Raw genomic sequence first — 18,238 nt, 5'->3', positions numbered from 1 at the left:
ATGAATATGTGCTAGTTATGTATTGTTCATATTTTGGTAAGTTGTGTATTGATTATATTTTTGAGCAAGTTGTGTAAATGTCGCAATTGTATTTGTGTAAATCGTGTATTTATGCTAGTTGTGTATTTTCATATTTGGGGTAGTTATGTATTGTACGTATTTGTGCTAGATATGTATTTGTACAAGTTGTGTAATAATTATGAAAGATGTGTAATATTTGTATAAGTTGTGTATTAATTGCGCATGTTGTGTAATTGCATATGGACGAATTGTTTATTTATACCTTTGTGTATTGATTGTCATTGTGCAAGTTGAGTAATTATATAGCAAGTTTGCTTGTATTAATTGTGCAAAGATGTAAAATAATTACATAAACTGTGTAATAATTGTCCATGTTTGATAATAATTTTTGTGATAATAGTGCATTTATGCAAGTTGCGTTTTTAATTTGTTGAAGTGGAACAGGTGCAACTGTATTTGTGTGTGAAAATTGTGTATTTTGTGTAAGCTCTGTAATCTGATAAAATAGATCTTCATGGTGTAAGTGTATTTTGGTTTATGAGACAATGTGTGGGTATTTTGTGAAAATTATGTTTGTGAAATTGTGTAATTTTAGTGAAAGCGCATTTTTGATTGTCTAAATGCATAAGCATTTTGATACATTTGTGCAAAGTACCGTACTTTGTGTAAATGTCATACTCTGAGTGTCCATGCAATATTGTGTAAATGCTACATTTTCATGTCCAACCGACATATTTTTGCATGTAAATGTCATATTTTTGTCTATAAATGACATATTTTTGTGTGATGGCATATTTTGAGTGTAAATAATATATTTTGTGCATAAATGGCATATTTGGTGTGTAGTTGCTGTATTTTCTGTGTGCATGGCATAAATTGCATCTGATTAATGGGGAAATGGTGGCAAAAACCAGGCTATTCTCTATGAATGTATAGGTTGTGGAGTATGAGTAGGTATGTATGCTTGTACTTTTGTACTTGCGACTGTTGGTTTAGAAACAAGTTGCCTGATTTGCGTAGCAAGACTAGGATTTTTTGAGGTGTAGAAATGATTAGCCTATGAATATAGTGGTCAGCATCTAGCTGAGTTGCTAGATGGATGAATTGAGGTGCGATATTTGGATATTTATTTGATGGATGTGAGGACAGTTGACTAGCCTATGAACACAGCCACTAATCCGCTGTACTGCCAGATGTGTGGTAACTACTTGTGGATTATAGTAGAATATCTAGCTATAGGGTTTCATAATTGCTGTTGTGTATAAAACTAGAATAAGAGCTATTTATTAAAACTATTATTGTAAACTAATACTTTAAGTGGGATCCCTTGGTTGTTTTAAGCATAGGGTGGACATGAATGAGATTGGGTGGAAATATATAGGAGCTGCCTTGTATGGGCCAATAGGACCTCTGCAGTTACCTTTATTCTTATGTTCAGCGCACCTGCTATGCTGCCAGATGTACGATTCTGCTTAAATCGCAGTACGACATTTGGGCTTCTGTTATACTTTTGAACTTATCACTGAATAATGATTACAGTTGTGGATGACTAAAATGTATATTCTTAGTCCTCTGATTAGGTTAGGTAGGGGATGGATAGTCTAGTCATTTTTGAATAATAACATCAAATACACATGCCAGTAGGACGCCAAAGGGCGCATTGGTTATCTGGTGACGTCACACATAGTTGACCAGTCAGGTGTTGTAATACCTTGACACTTATATGTTGGGTTTATGCAGTAATATTGAATTACTACTGAAATTGCATTGAAGTCACCATGCCTGGCAGGGGACTGTTAGTTTATACAGTAATGTTGGATTAGTACTGAAATCGCATTGAAGTCCCCATGCCTGGCAGGGGACTGTTAGTTTATACAGTAATGTTGGATTAGTACTGAAATCGCATTGAAGTCACTACGCCTGGCAGGGGAACTGTTTTCATACAAATGAAAGACAGTAAGTTTTCATTTTTATTTTGCCCTATGCTCAATAAGCAATTTCTGAAGAAAGATTGACAAAGCTTAAATTACATTCTCTAGAAAGGCAAAGAAATAGAGGTGACATGATAGAGCTGTGAATGAATGGAAGTGATAAAGGGGGAATATTAATAGCCTATTAAAATTATCAACACTAGACAGAACATGAAACAATGGACATAAATTGGAATAAGTTTTAGATTTAGGAAAAAGACCTGGGTAAATACTGGTTCTGTAAACAGGGTTTGAAATCATTTCTTATGTTATTATTATGTAATCTTAGCTATAAAATGATCATAGACAATGGGAAACAGTATGGCAATAGTATGCCTTTAATTGCCTTTGCACATTAGGCTTGACAGAAGGCAGCATTTGAATCCCCCTTTGCTATAAATATTGAAAATGGGAATAATTACACTGTAACAGAAAACGGACTTATACAGGGAAAATGAAGACGGGGGTGACGTCATTGACCATTAGCGATGCCTGTGCAGGGTTGCTCAGGTAACGAAATATGATGGGGCCAGGAGCCGGCCTTTTAATCCTACCCCCAGGCAAATTGAAGTCTGGCTGGCAGATGACGTCATTGCCCATTGGCTATGCCTGTGCATGGGCCACTGGGGTAACGAAATTTGGGTACGCCAGGGACCGGCTTTTTAATCCCCTTGATCATACCTGTGCAGGAACGCTGAGTGGCTAGCTGGTGACGTCATTGTCTATTAGCGATGTCTGTACAAGGTTCACTGGGGTAACGAAATTTGGGTACGCCAGGGACCGGTCTTTTAATCCCCTTCAGCTAAATGGAAGAGGCCATAGAGCGACTTGTAGAAAAAAATTGAGAAAACCCAGGGTGCATAGACCGGCCCAGGAAAAAAACAAAACGCACGGTCTATGTCGTACTTCAAGTTCGTGAAACCAGGGGTGCGTAGACCAGCCCCGGAAAAAAACAAAACGCACGGTCTATGGCGTACCTGAATCCGGGATGAGTATACCGTGCCCCGGAAAAAACAAAAACGCACGGTCTATGGCATACTTCAAGTTCGTGAAACCAGGGATGCGTAGACCGTGCCTGGAAAAAAAACGAAACGCACGGTTTATGGCTTACCTGAATCCGGGATGCGTAGACCGTGCCCCGGAAAAAACAAAAACGCACGGTCTATGGCTTACCTGAATCCGGGATGAGTAGACTGTGCCCCGGAAAAAACAAAAACGCACAGTCTATGTCGTACCTGAATCCGGGATGAGTAGACCGTGCCCCGGAAAAAACAAAAACGCACGGTCTATGGCGTACTTCCTACTACTGCTCTCCATGGATACGGCGAGCAAGCTGAATGTCCTTTGGCATGATGGTGACATGCTTGGCGTGGATGGCACAGAGGTTATTGTCCTCGATGAGACCGACCAGGTAAGCCTCGGATGCCTCCTGTAAAGCCATGACGGCAGACGACTGGAAGCGAAGATCGGTATTGAAGTCCTGGGCAATCTCGCACACCAGACGCTGGAAGGAAAGTTTCCTGATGAGCAACTCGGTGCTCTTCTGGTAACGACAGATCTCACGCAGGGCGACCGTTCCGGGCCTGTAACGGTGAGGCTTCTTCACGCCCCCTGTGGCAGGAGCAGACTTGCGTGCTGCCTTGGTGGCCAGCTGCTTACGAGGAGCCTTGCCTCCCGTGGACTTGCGAGCAGTCTGCTTGGTGCGAGCCATGGTGAACAACTGTGGCTTGTGATGGCCACAGCCTCAAAATTTTTGGCTTTATACGCCGTCTCGAGGCGCCCGCTCGAGCGCCATTGGCTGCTCAACTCGCCTTCGTCACCCCGTTGCCCCTCCCCCTCCTTCCTCTTGCTGCAGCCAACAGGCGGCTCTACCCAGTCACTATTATCGCTGATTTTGCTCTATTTTTTTGGCTTTTGTGCCAAAGTCATTTCACAGGGACGTGAAACAGACGAGTAGGCAACTGCAGTTTTGAAAGCGTTGTGAGAAAGTCGTGTTTCTACTCGAATACAAGCATAAAGTAAGGACAGGCAGGAGTTGCAATGCTACACGTACGTCCGCTTGACGGGATATAGTCTGGGAAACGCGAAAAATTTTAATCACTTCACACAACAACTTCAACACCATGACTGGAAACGGCAAGGGAGGCAAGGGACTCGGAAAGGGTGGAGCCAAGCGTCATCGTAAGGTGCTACGTGACAACATCCAGGGCATCACCAAGCCCGCTATTCGTCGCTTAGCTCGTCGTGGCGGCGTCAAGCGTATTTCGGGTCTCATCTACGAAGAGACCCGTGGCGTCCTGAAGGTGTTCCTCGAGAACGTCATCCGTGATGCTGTAACCTACACGGAACACGCCAAGAGGAAGACCGTCACTGCCATGGACGTGGTGTACGCTCTGAAGCGCCAGGGTCGCACCCTCTACGGATTTGGCGGATAAGAGTTTGGCTAATCCATCAATACGATACCACCCACCACCACCACCTCAAAACGGGACCTAATTTTTTTTTTTTTTTTTTTTTTTTTTTTGAGATATATACAAGAGTTGTTACATTCTTGTACAGCCACTAGTACGCGCAGCGTTTCGGGCAAGTCCTTAATCCTATGGTCCCTGGAATACGATCCCCTGCCGCGAAGAATTGTTTTTTCATCCAAGTACACATTTTACTGTTGCGTTAAACAGAGGCTACAGTTAAGGAATTGCGCCCAGTAAATCCTCCCCGGCCAGGATACGAACCCACGACATAGCGCTCGCGGAACGCCAGGCGAGTGTCTTACCACTACACCACGGAAACTGTTCTCACCACGGAAACTGAACAATTAGGTCCCTATACATTTTTACTGAAGGGCTTAATAGACGATAACAAATTGTTTTGATATCAGTTAGCACATTGGATCTTATGAAATCTATTTATCCTCGCATGATTAAAGGGACTCTGATTGGGGAGGGGGGAGATGGCAGAGAGGGGAAGGGGGGGGGTACGTTATATATTAGCAGAGCAGGACCATTGGGAGAGGGGGGGGGGGGTTGTCGGTCTTTCCCAACTCTTCCTTTTTACATGAGTGAGCTACCCGTTTTATTCATTTCATCCTTCTCAGAGCTGTTTTGATAGTATCCAAATGATGGTAAATGAAAAGGGAGGACACGAATATCTAGCCAGAATTCAGGACTGGCAATCGATATGCATGCTTGAGTGCGAATCTTTTTCTCTCTCAACTTAAGTATACGTTTATGTCGTACCTAAAAGCGAGAACCACACTATCCGGACAAGTTGGCAAGGCCCAATTTTCCTAACAAGCACAGTTAATTTTGTTATTTTCGAACATTTCCTTCCAAATTGGTTTATCCAATTAACAGTATTATATTAAGATCATGAATTGCTGGGTTAGGTTAGGTTAGGTTAGGTTAGGTTAGCTTAGCTTAGCTTGGGTTAGCATAGGTTAGGTTAGGTTAGGTTTGATTACATTTCTATGTTAGATTTAACTCAAATTCAAAACAATTGCAGTCATTCGGTTTGTAAGTCAACATGCCTCTAATAGGGGCAATTTGTCTAACAAGACTATTTAGTTTTGTATATATATATATATATATATATATATATATATATATATATATATATATATATATATATATATATATATATATATATATATATATATATATATATATATATATATATATATAATATATAATATTATAGCTTCAAGACTCCGAACCAATATAGAAGCATCAAGAGGAAGTGCTTGTGTTATGGGCCAATAGGCCTTCTGCAGTTACTTCCGTTCTTATGTTTTTATTCCCATTGGTTCGTGTTTTATCTTGTGTAAATGTCAATCACCTCACCCAAAACTTTGGTACCATATCACCTCACCCATGTATATGTGTATAAATATATATATATATATTATGTATATATATAAATATATATATATATATATATATATATATATATATATATATATATATATATATATATATATATATATATATATATATATATATGTCGTACCTAGTAGCCAGAATGCACTTCTCACCCTACTATGCAAGGCCCGATTTGCCTAATAAGCCAAGTTTTCATGAATTAATGTTTTTTCGACAACCTAACCTACCTAACCTAACTTTTTCCGCTACCTAACCTAACCTAACCTATGAAGATAGGTTAGGTTAGGTTAGGTAGGGTTGGTTAGGTTCGATCATATATCTACGTTAATTTTAACTCCAATAAAAAAAAATTGACCTCATACATAATGAAATGGGTAGCTTTATCATTTCATAAGAAAAAAATTAGAGAAAATATATTAATTCAGGAAAACTTGGCTTATTAGGCAAATCGGGCCTTGCATAGTAGGCTGAGAAGTGCGTTCTGGCTACTAGGTACGACATATATATATATATATATATATATATATATATATATATGTCGTACCTAATAGCCAGAACGCACTTCTCAGCCTACTATTCAAGGCCCGATTTGCCTAATAAGCCAAGTTTTCATGAATTAATGTTTTTTCGTCTACCTAACCTACCTAACCTAACCTAACCTAGCTTTTTTTGGCTACCTAACCTAACCTTACCTATAAATATAGGTTAGGTTAGGTTAGGTAGGGTTGGTTAGGTTCGGTCAAATATCTACGTTAATTTTAACTCCAATAAAAAAAATTGACCTCATACATAGAGAAAAGGGTTGCTTTATCATTTCATTAGAAAAAAATTATAGTAAATATATTAATTCAGGAAAACTTGGCTTATTAGGCAAATCGGGCCTTGAATAGTAGGCTGAGAAGTGGGTTCTGGCTACTAGGTACGACATATATATATATATATATATATATATATATATATATATATATATATATATATATATATATATATATATATATATATATATATATATATATATATATATATATGTCGTACCTAGTAGCCAGAACGCACTTCTCAGCCTACTATGCAAGGCCCGATTTGCCTAATAAGACAGGTTTTCATGAAATAATTGTTTTTCGACTACCTAACCTACCTAACCTAACCTAACCTAAGTTTTTCGGCTACCTAACCGAACCTAACCTATAGAGATAGGTTAGGTTAGGTTAGGTAAGGTTGGTTAGGTTCGGTCATATTTCTACGTTAATTTTAATTCCAATAACAAAAAATTGACCTCATCCCAGCAAACACAAATCATCTACACAACGTTCGCCTATCTCTTGCCATAGGTGTGGGAATGATTTGCATTGAGAATGGTGCAGGAAAGCCTTTGAGAAACTTTTACTCAAAAAATCCAAACACAAAGGTTTAATTATAAATTGTTTTTCTACAATTATTTTCTTCCAAATGTAAAACAAATAGTTTTTACATGTTTAAATATAAAATTTATGGTGTTTTTTTGTAAAATTCATTAATAAATTGTGAATGATATATATTGGCTGAGTGAAACCTTTAAAATCCATTTAGTTATAATTTGAACAGAAAAAAGTATTTTTCCAAATTTTCTAAAAATTGCTCTTTTTAACACAATTTGACTCCTTATACATTCCACTAAACACTATATCATGTTTAAATATATAATTTATGTATTATTCTCTAAAATAATTTATATAAATTATATAAGTTGCTGGAAAGTGGTGTTAAAGATTCTGAAAACATTTTGTTGTGTTAATATGTTCTTATTAACTATGTCTCAAGTTCACAGTTTATCAAACAAGAATATTAACATTCGTCAACTCTTAAAATCTTATATGTTATCTTGCTGGTGCAAAAAATGGTGAATCTTTAGGAACAGCTATAGTATCTATATATCACAAATGGTGTTTTCCCTAACTCAAACAATGTAGGGTTTATTATTCTACACATATTTCTAATGACTCTTAGATGTTTACATTCTCTGAAGTATAATTGTGAAGGCTGTGTCCATCACTCTCAACACAGATTCTTAAACTCCTCTCTGCAGGTTCAACTATATAATTAGTTTCCATTTTGAATTTCCATGGACATTTGTATCCAAAATGAAACCAATGTGGTTTCCTTCAGTGCCTTCAGCCAGCACATTTGCTCATTCATTTCCACAGATTCCAACAAGGTAGGGGATTTACAGAAATTTGTATATTCATATTGTTATATATTAAAAATATGAATGCAGTTCAATATGATAAGACAAATACATGAGTTTATGATAAATTCGTTTTCTGTGATATACCATTGATATGCTCTTTTTTTCTTTAAACGGCAGACTAAACTAAAGTGCTCACATCAACAGATTTGATGTATAAATGGTCAACGCTCAACAGAGTTAGTATAAATGTATTAGTATAAATCTTACTTGTCTCATTGTTAATTCACATTCAATGTCAACTTGTGGTTGCATTGTACAAGGCCAACACAGATGATCGAAGGAAACTAACTCTGCTCTAGTTCCATGAAGTTGCTATTTGGTCTTTACTCAATGCATTGTACATGCATTGTACAAGGCCAACACAGATGATCGAAGGAAACTAACTCTGCTCTAGTTCCATGAAGTTGCTATTTGGTCTTTATTGAAATTTGACAAGGCAGAGTGGCCTGCAACAACTACACCATCTCCACATCTAGTTCATGCTCCAGACATAAATCATGACACTGGTCCTGTGTATCCTGCTGCTGACCCGTCAACACCTGGCCCATCGGGTGTGAGGCGCCCTCTCTTCACGTCTACACCTAGTGCTGAAGCTGAATCTGATGAAGATAATTCATATTCCACATTAGTGTTTGAAAACAATAGTGAGAGCGACGATTCAGACAGTAGTTTATTGCCAACCCAGAGACAACAGCGACGTGTTGTTATAGCAGAGACTCGCCTGAACTATAAATTGAAACATGAGCTGGTAAAAATCCCCAAACGTCGCAGGTGTGAAGTGTGTTCAAAGTCGGGTATCAGGAAGGAAACTGGTATAGCGTGCAAGACATGCGATGTTCCACTTTGCGTCATACCTTGTTACACCACTTATCACAGGAAAAGGGTGTATTGGGTGGACAAGAAATAACCACCTACATCAGCTTCACTCCACCTAGGAACATCTGTTGAGCAACTTCAGGAATCAGTACCTGAAGGAGGTGGAGTGGAGATAAAATGCTCAACTTATTTTACTACAATCGTCTTTGCTTTGGTAAGTACACATAATTGTCTTAGATTGTTTCAGTATTGTAGTCTATTTTCTTAGGAATATTTTGATACCTAAATGAGAACTGTAGCACGAAAACTAAAGTAAGTATACATGAAACAAGAGAAACTTTTTTTGTGGGTGTTGCGGGTGTGAGTTGGAGTGTCAAGAGCGGGTTCCGGTTGTGTGTTTTCCGTCATCTCTACAGCTGTGAATTCCAAGGAACTGTATTTGATATGCATATGTCTGTGTAGGGAATTTTATTCCGAACACTATACAAAAAAAAACGGTGTGAAACAAGTATAAACTTGAAAAACATGAGCAAAGTAAAAACTTTTGACGCTCACGGGTACAAACACGCGTAAGATTTTATTCGCCGCAAATTTATTTGACGCTGTGTTGGCCAACTCTACCCATGTTCTTATAGAACTTTCTATTGCGAACACATTGCTATAAAAATGAAATACGTAGCTCCAGAAATAATGTCAGGACAGTGAAATCAGTATAAACATTCAAAGCCCCGCATCACACCAGTGTCGTCCCTGCTGAAATCACGGCTAATGCTTCGCCCAGTTCCCACACTCGTGCGGGTCACCCGATACCATAATTAGACATTGATAGGCATATGTCTGGGTGGGGAATTTTATTGTGAGTTCAGTGATATCAAAATGAGCGCTGTAGGATGACTGTGAGGCTGGCAACAAACGAAAGAGTATGAACATTTACTTCCTGTTTGGGTGTCACGGCGAGTCATCTTCGTGTTTATTTACTTCGTGGTGGGATACCAAATGCTTCGGTGACATTTTATGCATATGATCTTGTAGAGAATTTTATTGCCAACGCATTGATACCAAAATGAAAAACGTAGCTCGAGAATTGAGGTTAGCAGCGTGAAAAGATTATAAACTCTTTTGTGTTTACGCTTGAGCACAACCCGCTTGTTTTTCCAGCTAGTGCCGCGCGCACTAAAGTGTGCATTATACACACCATAATGCACCAGTACACACCATAAGGCACCAGAACACACACCATAAGGCACCAGTACACACCATAATGCACCAGTACACACCATAATGCACCAGTACACACCATAATGCACCAGTACACACCATAAGGCACCAGTACACAAAGAGGCACCAGTACACACAATAATGCACCAGTACACACCATAAGGCACCAGTACACTCCATACGGCACCAGTACGCACCATAAGGCACTAGAACACACCATAAGGCACCAGTACACACCATAAAGCACCAGTATACACCATAAGGCCCCAGTACACACCATAAGGTACGAGTACACACTATAAGGCACCATCAGTACACACCTACAGGTATTTGTTTCTGGTGTGGTGCTCATGGGATCTGTTACAACCTTCTAGGAAGCTTTTAGGGTCAGGATTGACATTACAGTGCAGCGTTTTATATATATAAAATACACATGAGAGTATGTGCAGGGACTTAATATCTAACATATTCAGAGATTTGAGTAAGGGGTCCATATATACTGCCCGGTTGCCTGAAATGCTATATGCCTACTATATTGGCTTTAGGTATTGTATGCACTAGCTCTATCTATAAATCCAACATTATGTTTGTAAATCAACTATGTATGTACTTTCCTGAATAAAATTGACTTTACTCTACACTTATATGCTCTGTGGATTTGTTATCCCTTATCGTTTGGGAGAAAAAAAATGACTAATACGTTCGGCGAATGACTTTGACTTCAACTTCACTTTGACTTCGTTCATGTCATCGTATTTTCCGTAATATATAAAGGTTATGACAATGCAATTATATTATTGTGTGCAAATAATTTGGAAATTTCATGTACCCTAAAAATAGTAAAATAAAGAATAAGAATAATTAAATAATTGTTGTAGTAAATTGTCACACGTTCATCATACGCAAACGAACACACAGTTTGGAGCGTCAGTACAACAAGACCGCCGCCATTTTAAAACACGGCTTCGAATGTAAGTAATGTTTTTCTCGTACTAACACTGTGTTATGCAATAGATTAGGTCTTGAATTCACAAATTTAGTTGTTACATCTGACAGAGTATGTTAGACGGTGTAATGCTGGTCCATGTTGACGTATTTGTGGGCTTGGTTGGTTTACATGTGATGGCACACAATATCGGCACCCCACAACATGCTGTTGAAGTTGGAATGCATGGCATAGGCTCCTCACACAATGTTCTTTATGTGGTCCACAGGTGATAGTTTTCTATTTAGAACCACCCCTAGATCTCTTTCTTTATCAGAATTCCTTAAAGATTTCTCACATGGTTTTCCTAATGATAGATTGTGGGCTGTAAGGGACAGGTGGGATGTATGGATTAGTTGATAATAGTTCCAGTCCACCTGTAGACAGGGATCTCACATCAGCTTGTATATTATACAAGGATAAGATTTGATAAATTCAGTTATTTGACTGAACACTGGCTCTGTTTAAATCAGAGATTTAAACATACATAGTCTAACCTAGCTCCTTTCTTTTTTACCTAGCCTAACCTAGCTTTTTTTCCCAAGCCGGTCTATGGCCCATGTTTTTTTTCGATGCCTCAGTGGTCCATGCACATGTCCGTTCAAGGGGATTAAATAGCCGTTCTATGGCCCCAGGGTTTTACGAACTTCTTTTTCCCAAGCCGGTCTATGGCCCGTGTTTTTTTTTATGCCTCAGTGGTCCATGCACAGGTCCGTTCAAGGGGATTAAATAGCCGTTCTATGGCCCCAGGGTTTTCTCAAATTTTCTTTCATAGCCGGTCTATGGCCCCTGGGTTTTACGAACTTTTTTTCCCAAGCCGGTCTATGGCCCCTGGGTTTTACGAACTTTTTTTCCCAAGCCGGTCTATGGCGTGTATGTTAAATAAACCAAATTTTTCACTTTTGACAATTGAGCACCTGCTACATCCAGATTCTAGGGAGGAAAGGAATATAATATAATATCTAATATATCTATCTGTGTGAAATAGATTAAATCCATTTATTTGATATTCAGCTAATAGTTCTGTATTTTCTACATTCATCCATTTTTTGGTAAGTGCAATAATATGTATTGTTTCATTGCAGATTAGAGATTCAAGATAGTTCTAGATTTCCGAAGTACTGAAACGCGCGCCATACAGGCTTGGTGGATCTAGGTGCAAGGTAAAATTATTTACATTTACTTTTGTATTTATATGCATATATGCATTTATATGCATTATTCTCTAGAATAATAGATCTCGTAATAATTTTGCAAAAATAGTGGCATTTACTATTTTAAAAAGCTCGGGTGCAGGGGGGGGGGGGGTTGTGTAAAAGCCTGGTTTGTGCCTCGGAGAGGCTATGGGATCCAGTAAGATCGTCCTTCCTTTCCTCCCTAGAATCTGGATGTAGCAGGTGCTCAATTGTCAAAAGTTAAAAATTGGTTTTGTCTTCCGAATGCACCATATCTGTAATTTTTCTAATAATCTTTTAAAAATAGTAAATGCCACTATTTTTGCAAAATTATTACGAGATCTATTATTCTAATAAGAGTTTGATAAAATACAGTAGACTGCCTACTGGTTTTACCTGTAATAAGGTTTGATACAGATGATTATCCGTTCCAGGGGATTAAATAGCCGTTCTATGGCCCCAGGGTTTTCTCAAATTTTCTTTCATAGCCGGTCTATGGCCCCTGGGTTTTACGAACTTTTTTTCCCAAGCCGGTCTATGGCCCCTGGGTTTTACGAACTTTTTTTCCCAAGCCGGTCTATGGCGTGTATGTTAAATAAACCAAATTTTTCACTTTTGACAATTGAGCACCTGCTACATCCAGATTCTAGGGAGGAAAGGAATATAATATAATATCTAATATATCTATCTGTGTGAAATAGATTAAATCCATTTATTTGATATTCAGCTAATAGTTCTGTATTTTCTACATTCATCCATGTTTTGGTAAGTGCAATAATATGTATTGTTTCATTGCAGATTAGAGATTCAAGATAGTTCTAGATTTCCGAAGTACTGAAACGCGCGCCATACAGGCTTGGTGGATCTAGGTGCAAGGTAAAATTATTTACATTTACTTTTGTATTTATATGCATATATGCATTTATATGCATTATTCTCTAGAATAATAGATCTCGTAATAATTTTGCAAAAATAGTGGCATTTACTATTTTAAAAAGCTCGGGTGCAGGGGGGGGGGGTTGTGTAAAAGCCTGGTTTGTGCCTCGGAGAGGCTATGGGTTCCAGTAAGTTCAGTAGAACTTCGGTTTCAACCCCTTTACCCTGTTGTAGCTCAGTCGATTAAGGCAGTGTCTGGGATGCTCCCAGACGCAGGTTCGAATCCTCGTCACGGCCCTTGTGGATTTGTTCATTTGATGCATCACGTTATTGTGATCTGTGTGTGTAATTCTTCACTTGCTACAGCAACAGGAATGTGTGTGTATGTATTTGTGTTGTTGAATATGACCGAAAGTGTAAGATTAATGATTCTAACACAAATCGTCTGAATATTTGTTTTTCTTCACTGTCGAGAGTAGTTAAAAAAATTTACTCGAGTTTATTTTCACACTTTATTTATGGTCCTTAAGTCCCTCTCCTTAATGCTGCTGCTGTTTCTCGCATCTTTGCATCGCTTGTATGTTTGGGGGTTTGGCCTCTTGCTATATATTGATTCCATTTGTGTGTGTTTGGGTCTCAGGCCCTCTCGCAATTTCTGTTGAACAAACCCCTTTTCCTAGTTCTGCATCTCTCCTTTGGTACAAATTTTGTTGTGCTTTTATCATATATTTCACAAAACTTGACATACATTTCATTTACTTCATGTCCTATCAGCAAGTGTTTGTCAAATTCTTTAAGGAAAGTTTATCATCCAGATTGCAGATCTCTAGTGCTATTATGTCAACTTCTTGTGGATTCGCAATCATTATTTAATTTACCTTTAGGTGTTCTTTCACCAGCACAGCAACACTGTACCTCTCCCAACCAGTTTAAGATAAAAACTAAGTACTAACTAATTAACTCAATGTAACCTACCTTACCCCCAAAATGTCAACCCATGTCTTCTATTTTAAACAATGCTGTTTTGTTGACCAAATTGTATTTTTGTTTTTTTCTGCAATGTTTCCCCCCCCCCCACCACTCTACCACCACATTGAGTTTAGTAGCTCTGTGCACGTCAGGTGCTGTTTAATATACAGACCTACTCCTCCATTAGACCTAGTTTCTCTATCACATCTATATCACTTTGTGCTTTAGCCCTGGTGGAGCTTGGTCCACCAGGCTGTTGTTTGGAGTGGCCTGCAGATCCACATACAGTCTGCATATGATATACAGTCTGTTGATCAATTAAACTACAGTAGTTAGTTTTTATCATCCGAATGCACCAATATGTGTTCATTCTTCCCAGATGAAGGAACTAGGTAATATTCATCATCTGAATGCACCATCTGATGCTTTAACACACTCATGATACACGAGAGGTTTAAAAAACTTTTAAAACTTTTAAAACTTTTTGACCTATGTATTTAAAAGCAATTCTAAAGTTAAAAAGTGTAGCATAGGCCCCTCGCAGAATGTTCTTAATATGATCCTCAGGTTATAGTTTTCTATCTAAAACCACCCCTAGATCTCTTTCTTGATCAGAATTCTTTATAGATCTCAGTGGCTCGATCATAGAAACTGCTCTAAATCCTTGTTGGCCTGGATTGTGGAGGTCATTGGTCTCTATAAAACTAGTAATCTGACTCCTGATCACTCTCAAATAATTTTATTATGTGGGATGTTAGTGCAACTGGTCTATAATTCTTTGCCAATGCTTGTGTTGTGTTGTGTTGTTTTGGTAGTGATGTGCAATGTGTTGTTTTGGTAGTGATTCGTCCAGTTCTGGTAGTAGTGCGGTTGTTGTGTAGTGTAGTACTTGTGTGCTTGTTAATGACTTGTATTCCAGTCTTGTGGGTATCTCCTTTCCCCTACGGGCCAACTGCTTTGTTCTTACCTAGCATTTTGCTTTGTTTGGGTATGAATGTTTGTGTGCCGTATATTTTGCAAAATTTGCCATATATCTCATTATTTACTCCTCTGCCTAGCAACAAGTCTGTCTAATTATACTCATTAACTGTTTTTCAAAGTTCCCCATAGTGTCCTTTATTGAAATCGAGTTCATGAACCGTTTCAATGTTCTTATTTTCTTCTAGATTATATCTTAAAGTATATTTAAATGTTATTGTTATTATTGTTATTAAATGTTATTGTGACATTGCATTGCAATTGAGCTATGTTGTTTACCATACCGTTCATTTCGTGAGTATAAGTATAGATGCCACACTTGTGACAGGTAAAACCATGCCTTTTTTGAAAAACAGCACCGTCTGTTGCACGTAAGAGCAACCCACACTATATTATGTTGCGATATTATTTCAATATTTCCGATTGTATTGATAATTTGAATTTTCATAGATTTCAATTTATTTTCATTTCGATTTAATAATTTTGTGTGACATTGCATTGAAATTGAGCTGTGTTGTTTACCATACTGTTCATTTCATGAGTATAGTTTATTTTTTTATTTTTTTCATTTCATTTTTTTAGCTGTTCTTATTTTTCAGTGATGGGAATATCAGATCATTTGATGTTCCCAATTTTCTGATGGAAGCATCAGACCATTATAGAATGCATCGGATGAGGTAGTTTGGAATGGTGGGGAGGACGAGAGGGGGGTATGGTGGGGAAGACGAGGGGACAGAGGAGAGGGTAATGGTGGGGAGGACGAGGGGACTGGGGAGTTGGGGATGGTGGGGACAGGGGAATGCTGGGGAGGACAAAGGGACAGGTGAATGGGAGATGGTGGGGGAGGAAGAAGGACAGGGGAGGGGAAAATGGTAAGGAGGACGATGGGACAGGGAAGTGGGAATAGTGGGGATGATGTGGGGACAGGGAAGTGGGAAGGACGAGAGGACTGTGGAATGGGGAATAGCAAAGTGAATTATAATTATATATAATAATTAATTCTTATAAATTTCCAGAAGCCTGTATCAACACCCACACTAATGCAACTGAAAGAGATGTTGAGACAAGTATTGCTGATATGTTGAAGAACGCCACAAACAAACTCGGTGGAAACAGATACAAGGTAAAGTTGGCAATTTGCTGTAGTCTAATTCAATTTCTTTTTAGTAATCTTCGAGAACATTTATGCTATGAATAAGATAAAATAATGTAACTGATTTTGATTTATTTACTATTTATTATTTATTTACCGTTATTAGTATAATAGATCTCGTAATAATTTTGCAAAAATAATGGCATTTACTATTTTAAAAAGCTCGGGTGCAGGGGGGGGGGTTATGTAAAAGCCTGGTTTGTGCCTCGGAGAGGCTATGGGATCCAGTAAGATCGTCCTTCCTTTCCTCCCTAGAATCTGGATGTAGCAGGTGCTCAATTGTCAAAAGTGAAAAATTGGTTTTGTCTTCCGAATGCACCATTTCTGTAAATTTGCTAATAATCTTTTAAAAATAGTAAATGCCATTATTTTTGCAAAATTATTACGAGATCTATTATACTAATAACGGTTTGATAAAATACAGTAGACTGCCTACTGGTTTTACCTGTAATAAGGTTTGATACAGATGATTATGATTATGGTTTTGGCCTCCACCACCCTCTCACCTAACTTGTTCCAACCATGTCTACCACGCTGCTTGCGAAAGTTAATTTTCTAATATTTCTGTGGCATCTTTGTTTGGTTACCTTTTACAATATCTTCTTTTTATTCTACCATCTAGTTTTGGCATTTTATGCCTCTAACCTGGGAGCCACTTATTGGCAAGTCTATACCTTTACCAGTTGATGTGATTCTTTAGATATGGGCACCATATCTCCAGGTGTCCTACACAATTAGCTTTAATTAAATTTTCCAAAATTATCACTTACACTTGTAATACAGGGTTCTAGGTTCCCTATAGTGTCCTTTATTGAAATAGAGTTTAACAACAATTTCAATGTCCCTATTTTCTTTTAGATTATATCTCAACATATAATTAATGTCCAACAGGACATGATTACTCTTTCCAATGGGAGGATGGTATTGAATATTTGATCTAGTACTGATGGAATAATTTATATAATAATCACTAGAAATTATTTCGATAAGAATTTGAATTTATGCATGTCTTTGTTTTGGCGTGCCTCTATTTCCATATGTTACATTTCTGCATGTCTCCAATTCTGGAAGTGTTCACTTTTGCATGTGCCTGACAAGGATGTTATATGCACCAGCTTTAATTATCACACATTGTATATAATGAATGACTTATTTTTAGAATTTTAATACATATTGCATCTGTCAATACATTATTAACAATAATATAGGTAATATGGTAGTCTAATGTAGAAATTTGACACTCTTTAACAGAATGTACGAGTATAAGCGAAAAAAGCGACTCCAATACAACAACAGATGGATGCAAGTATCAAGAAGGCTAAAACGTATACACAAAATGCATCCAAATACAGCTGTACACACTAGTGAACCCATTAATCTTACTGAGGCAGCATCAAGTTCAGAGATTGAGTCGTCAGACAATGACATTAGTTCTTTTGAAGCCGAGTCAAATCAAGAGTATGGATTAGGCTCTGAAATTGATGATTTACACATGAATCTTACTGATATTCATGATGTATTATCTAATTCTCAAAGTGAGGAGGAGAATGATGACCATGATAATCATCATTCACTTGTTTACCCACAGAATTTATTAATTCAGTGGGTAAACAAGAATGGTGTTACACACAATGCTGTTGATGAATTATTTTTTTGCAGTAACAGAAAAAATGGAATACATAATGAAGGAATTATCAAAATTGACATTTTTATCAGGGGATATCCTGAATATTGTCAAAATGACGGAAACCCATATGTCAAAAACACATGGAGATATACCAATCCTGGAAGACATTCTTCCATCCCCACTTGAAACTGTTGAGCAGGTGGAAAGTCTGTCACATGAGCTAAAAGTTAACAGTGAATATAAAAAGAGTATGGTAAGTGTTGCTTAATTCTTTTAGCCTGAGTATGGTAAGTGTTGCTGAATTTTTTTAGCCTTGTACATATGTCTTTTGATTAGTTTTTTTGCAGA

At 37.8% G+C, this 18,238-nt stretch overlaps 1 protein-coding gene and 1 long non-coding RNA gene across 2 annotated transcripts in view; both read left to right on the top strand.

Moving 5' to 3' along the window:
* LOC138365219 (uncharacterized) overlaps nucleotides 1–18,238 on the top strand; it is a 233,479-nt gene that overhangs the window by 124,868 nt on the left and 90,373 nt on the right. The gene's annotated exons all lie outside the window — the stretch shown is intronic.
* Nucleotides 13,012–18,238, top strand: part of LOC138365438 (uncharacterized) — a 7,111-nt gene continuing 1,884 nt past the window's right edge. The window contains exons 1-2 of the mRNA XM_069325748.1: nucleotides 13,012–13,163; nucleotides 16,127–16,233. Of these exons, the coding sequence (XP_069181849.1) occupies nucleotides 16,189–16,233 (45 nt within the window). The 5' untranslated portion in view covers nucleotides 13,012–13,163; nucleotides 16,127–16,188. The remainder of the gene's footprint in view (nucleotides 13,164–16,126; nucleotides 16,234–18,238) is intronic.

This window comes from Procambarus clarkii, chromosome 16 (genome assembly GCF_040958095.1).
Source record: "Procambarus clarkii isolate CNS0578487 chromosome 16, FALCON_Pclarkii_2.0, whole genome shotgun sequence".
Classification (NCBI taxonomy): domain Eukaryota; kingdom Metazoa; phylum Arthropoda; class Malacostraca; order Decapoda; family Cambaridae; genus Procambarus; species Procambarus clarkii.
The sequence above is the reverse complement of the archived record's forward strand: the minus strand, read 5'-3'. Positions and strand labels throughout refer to the sequence as shown.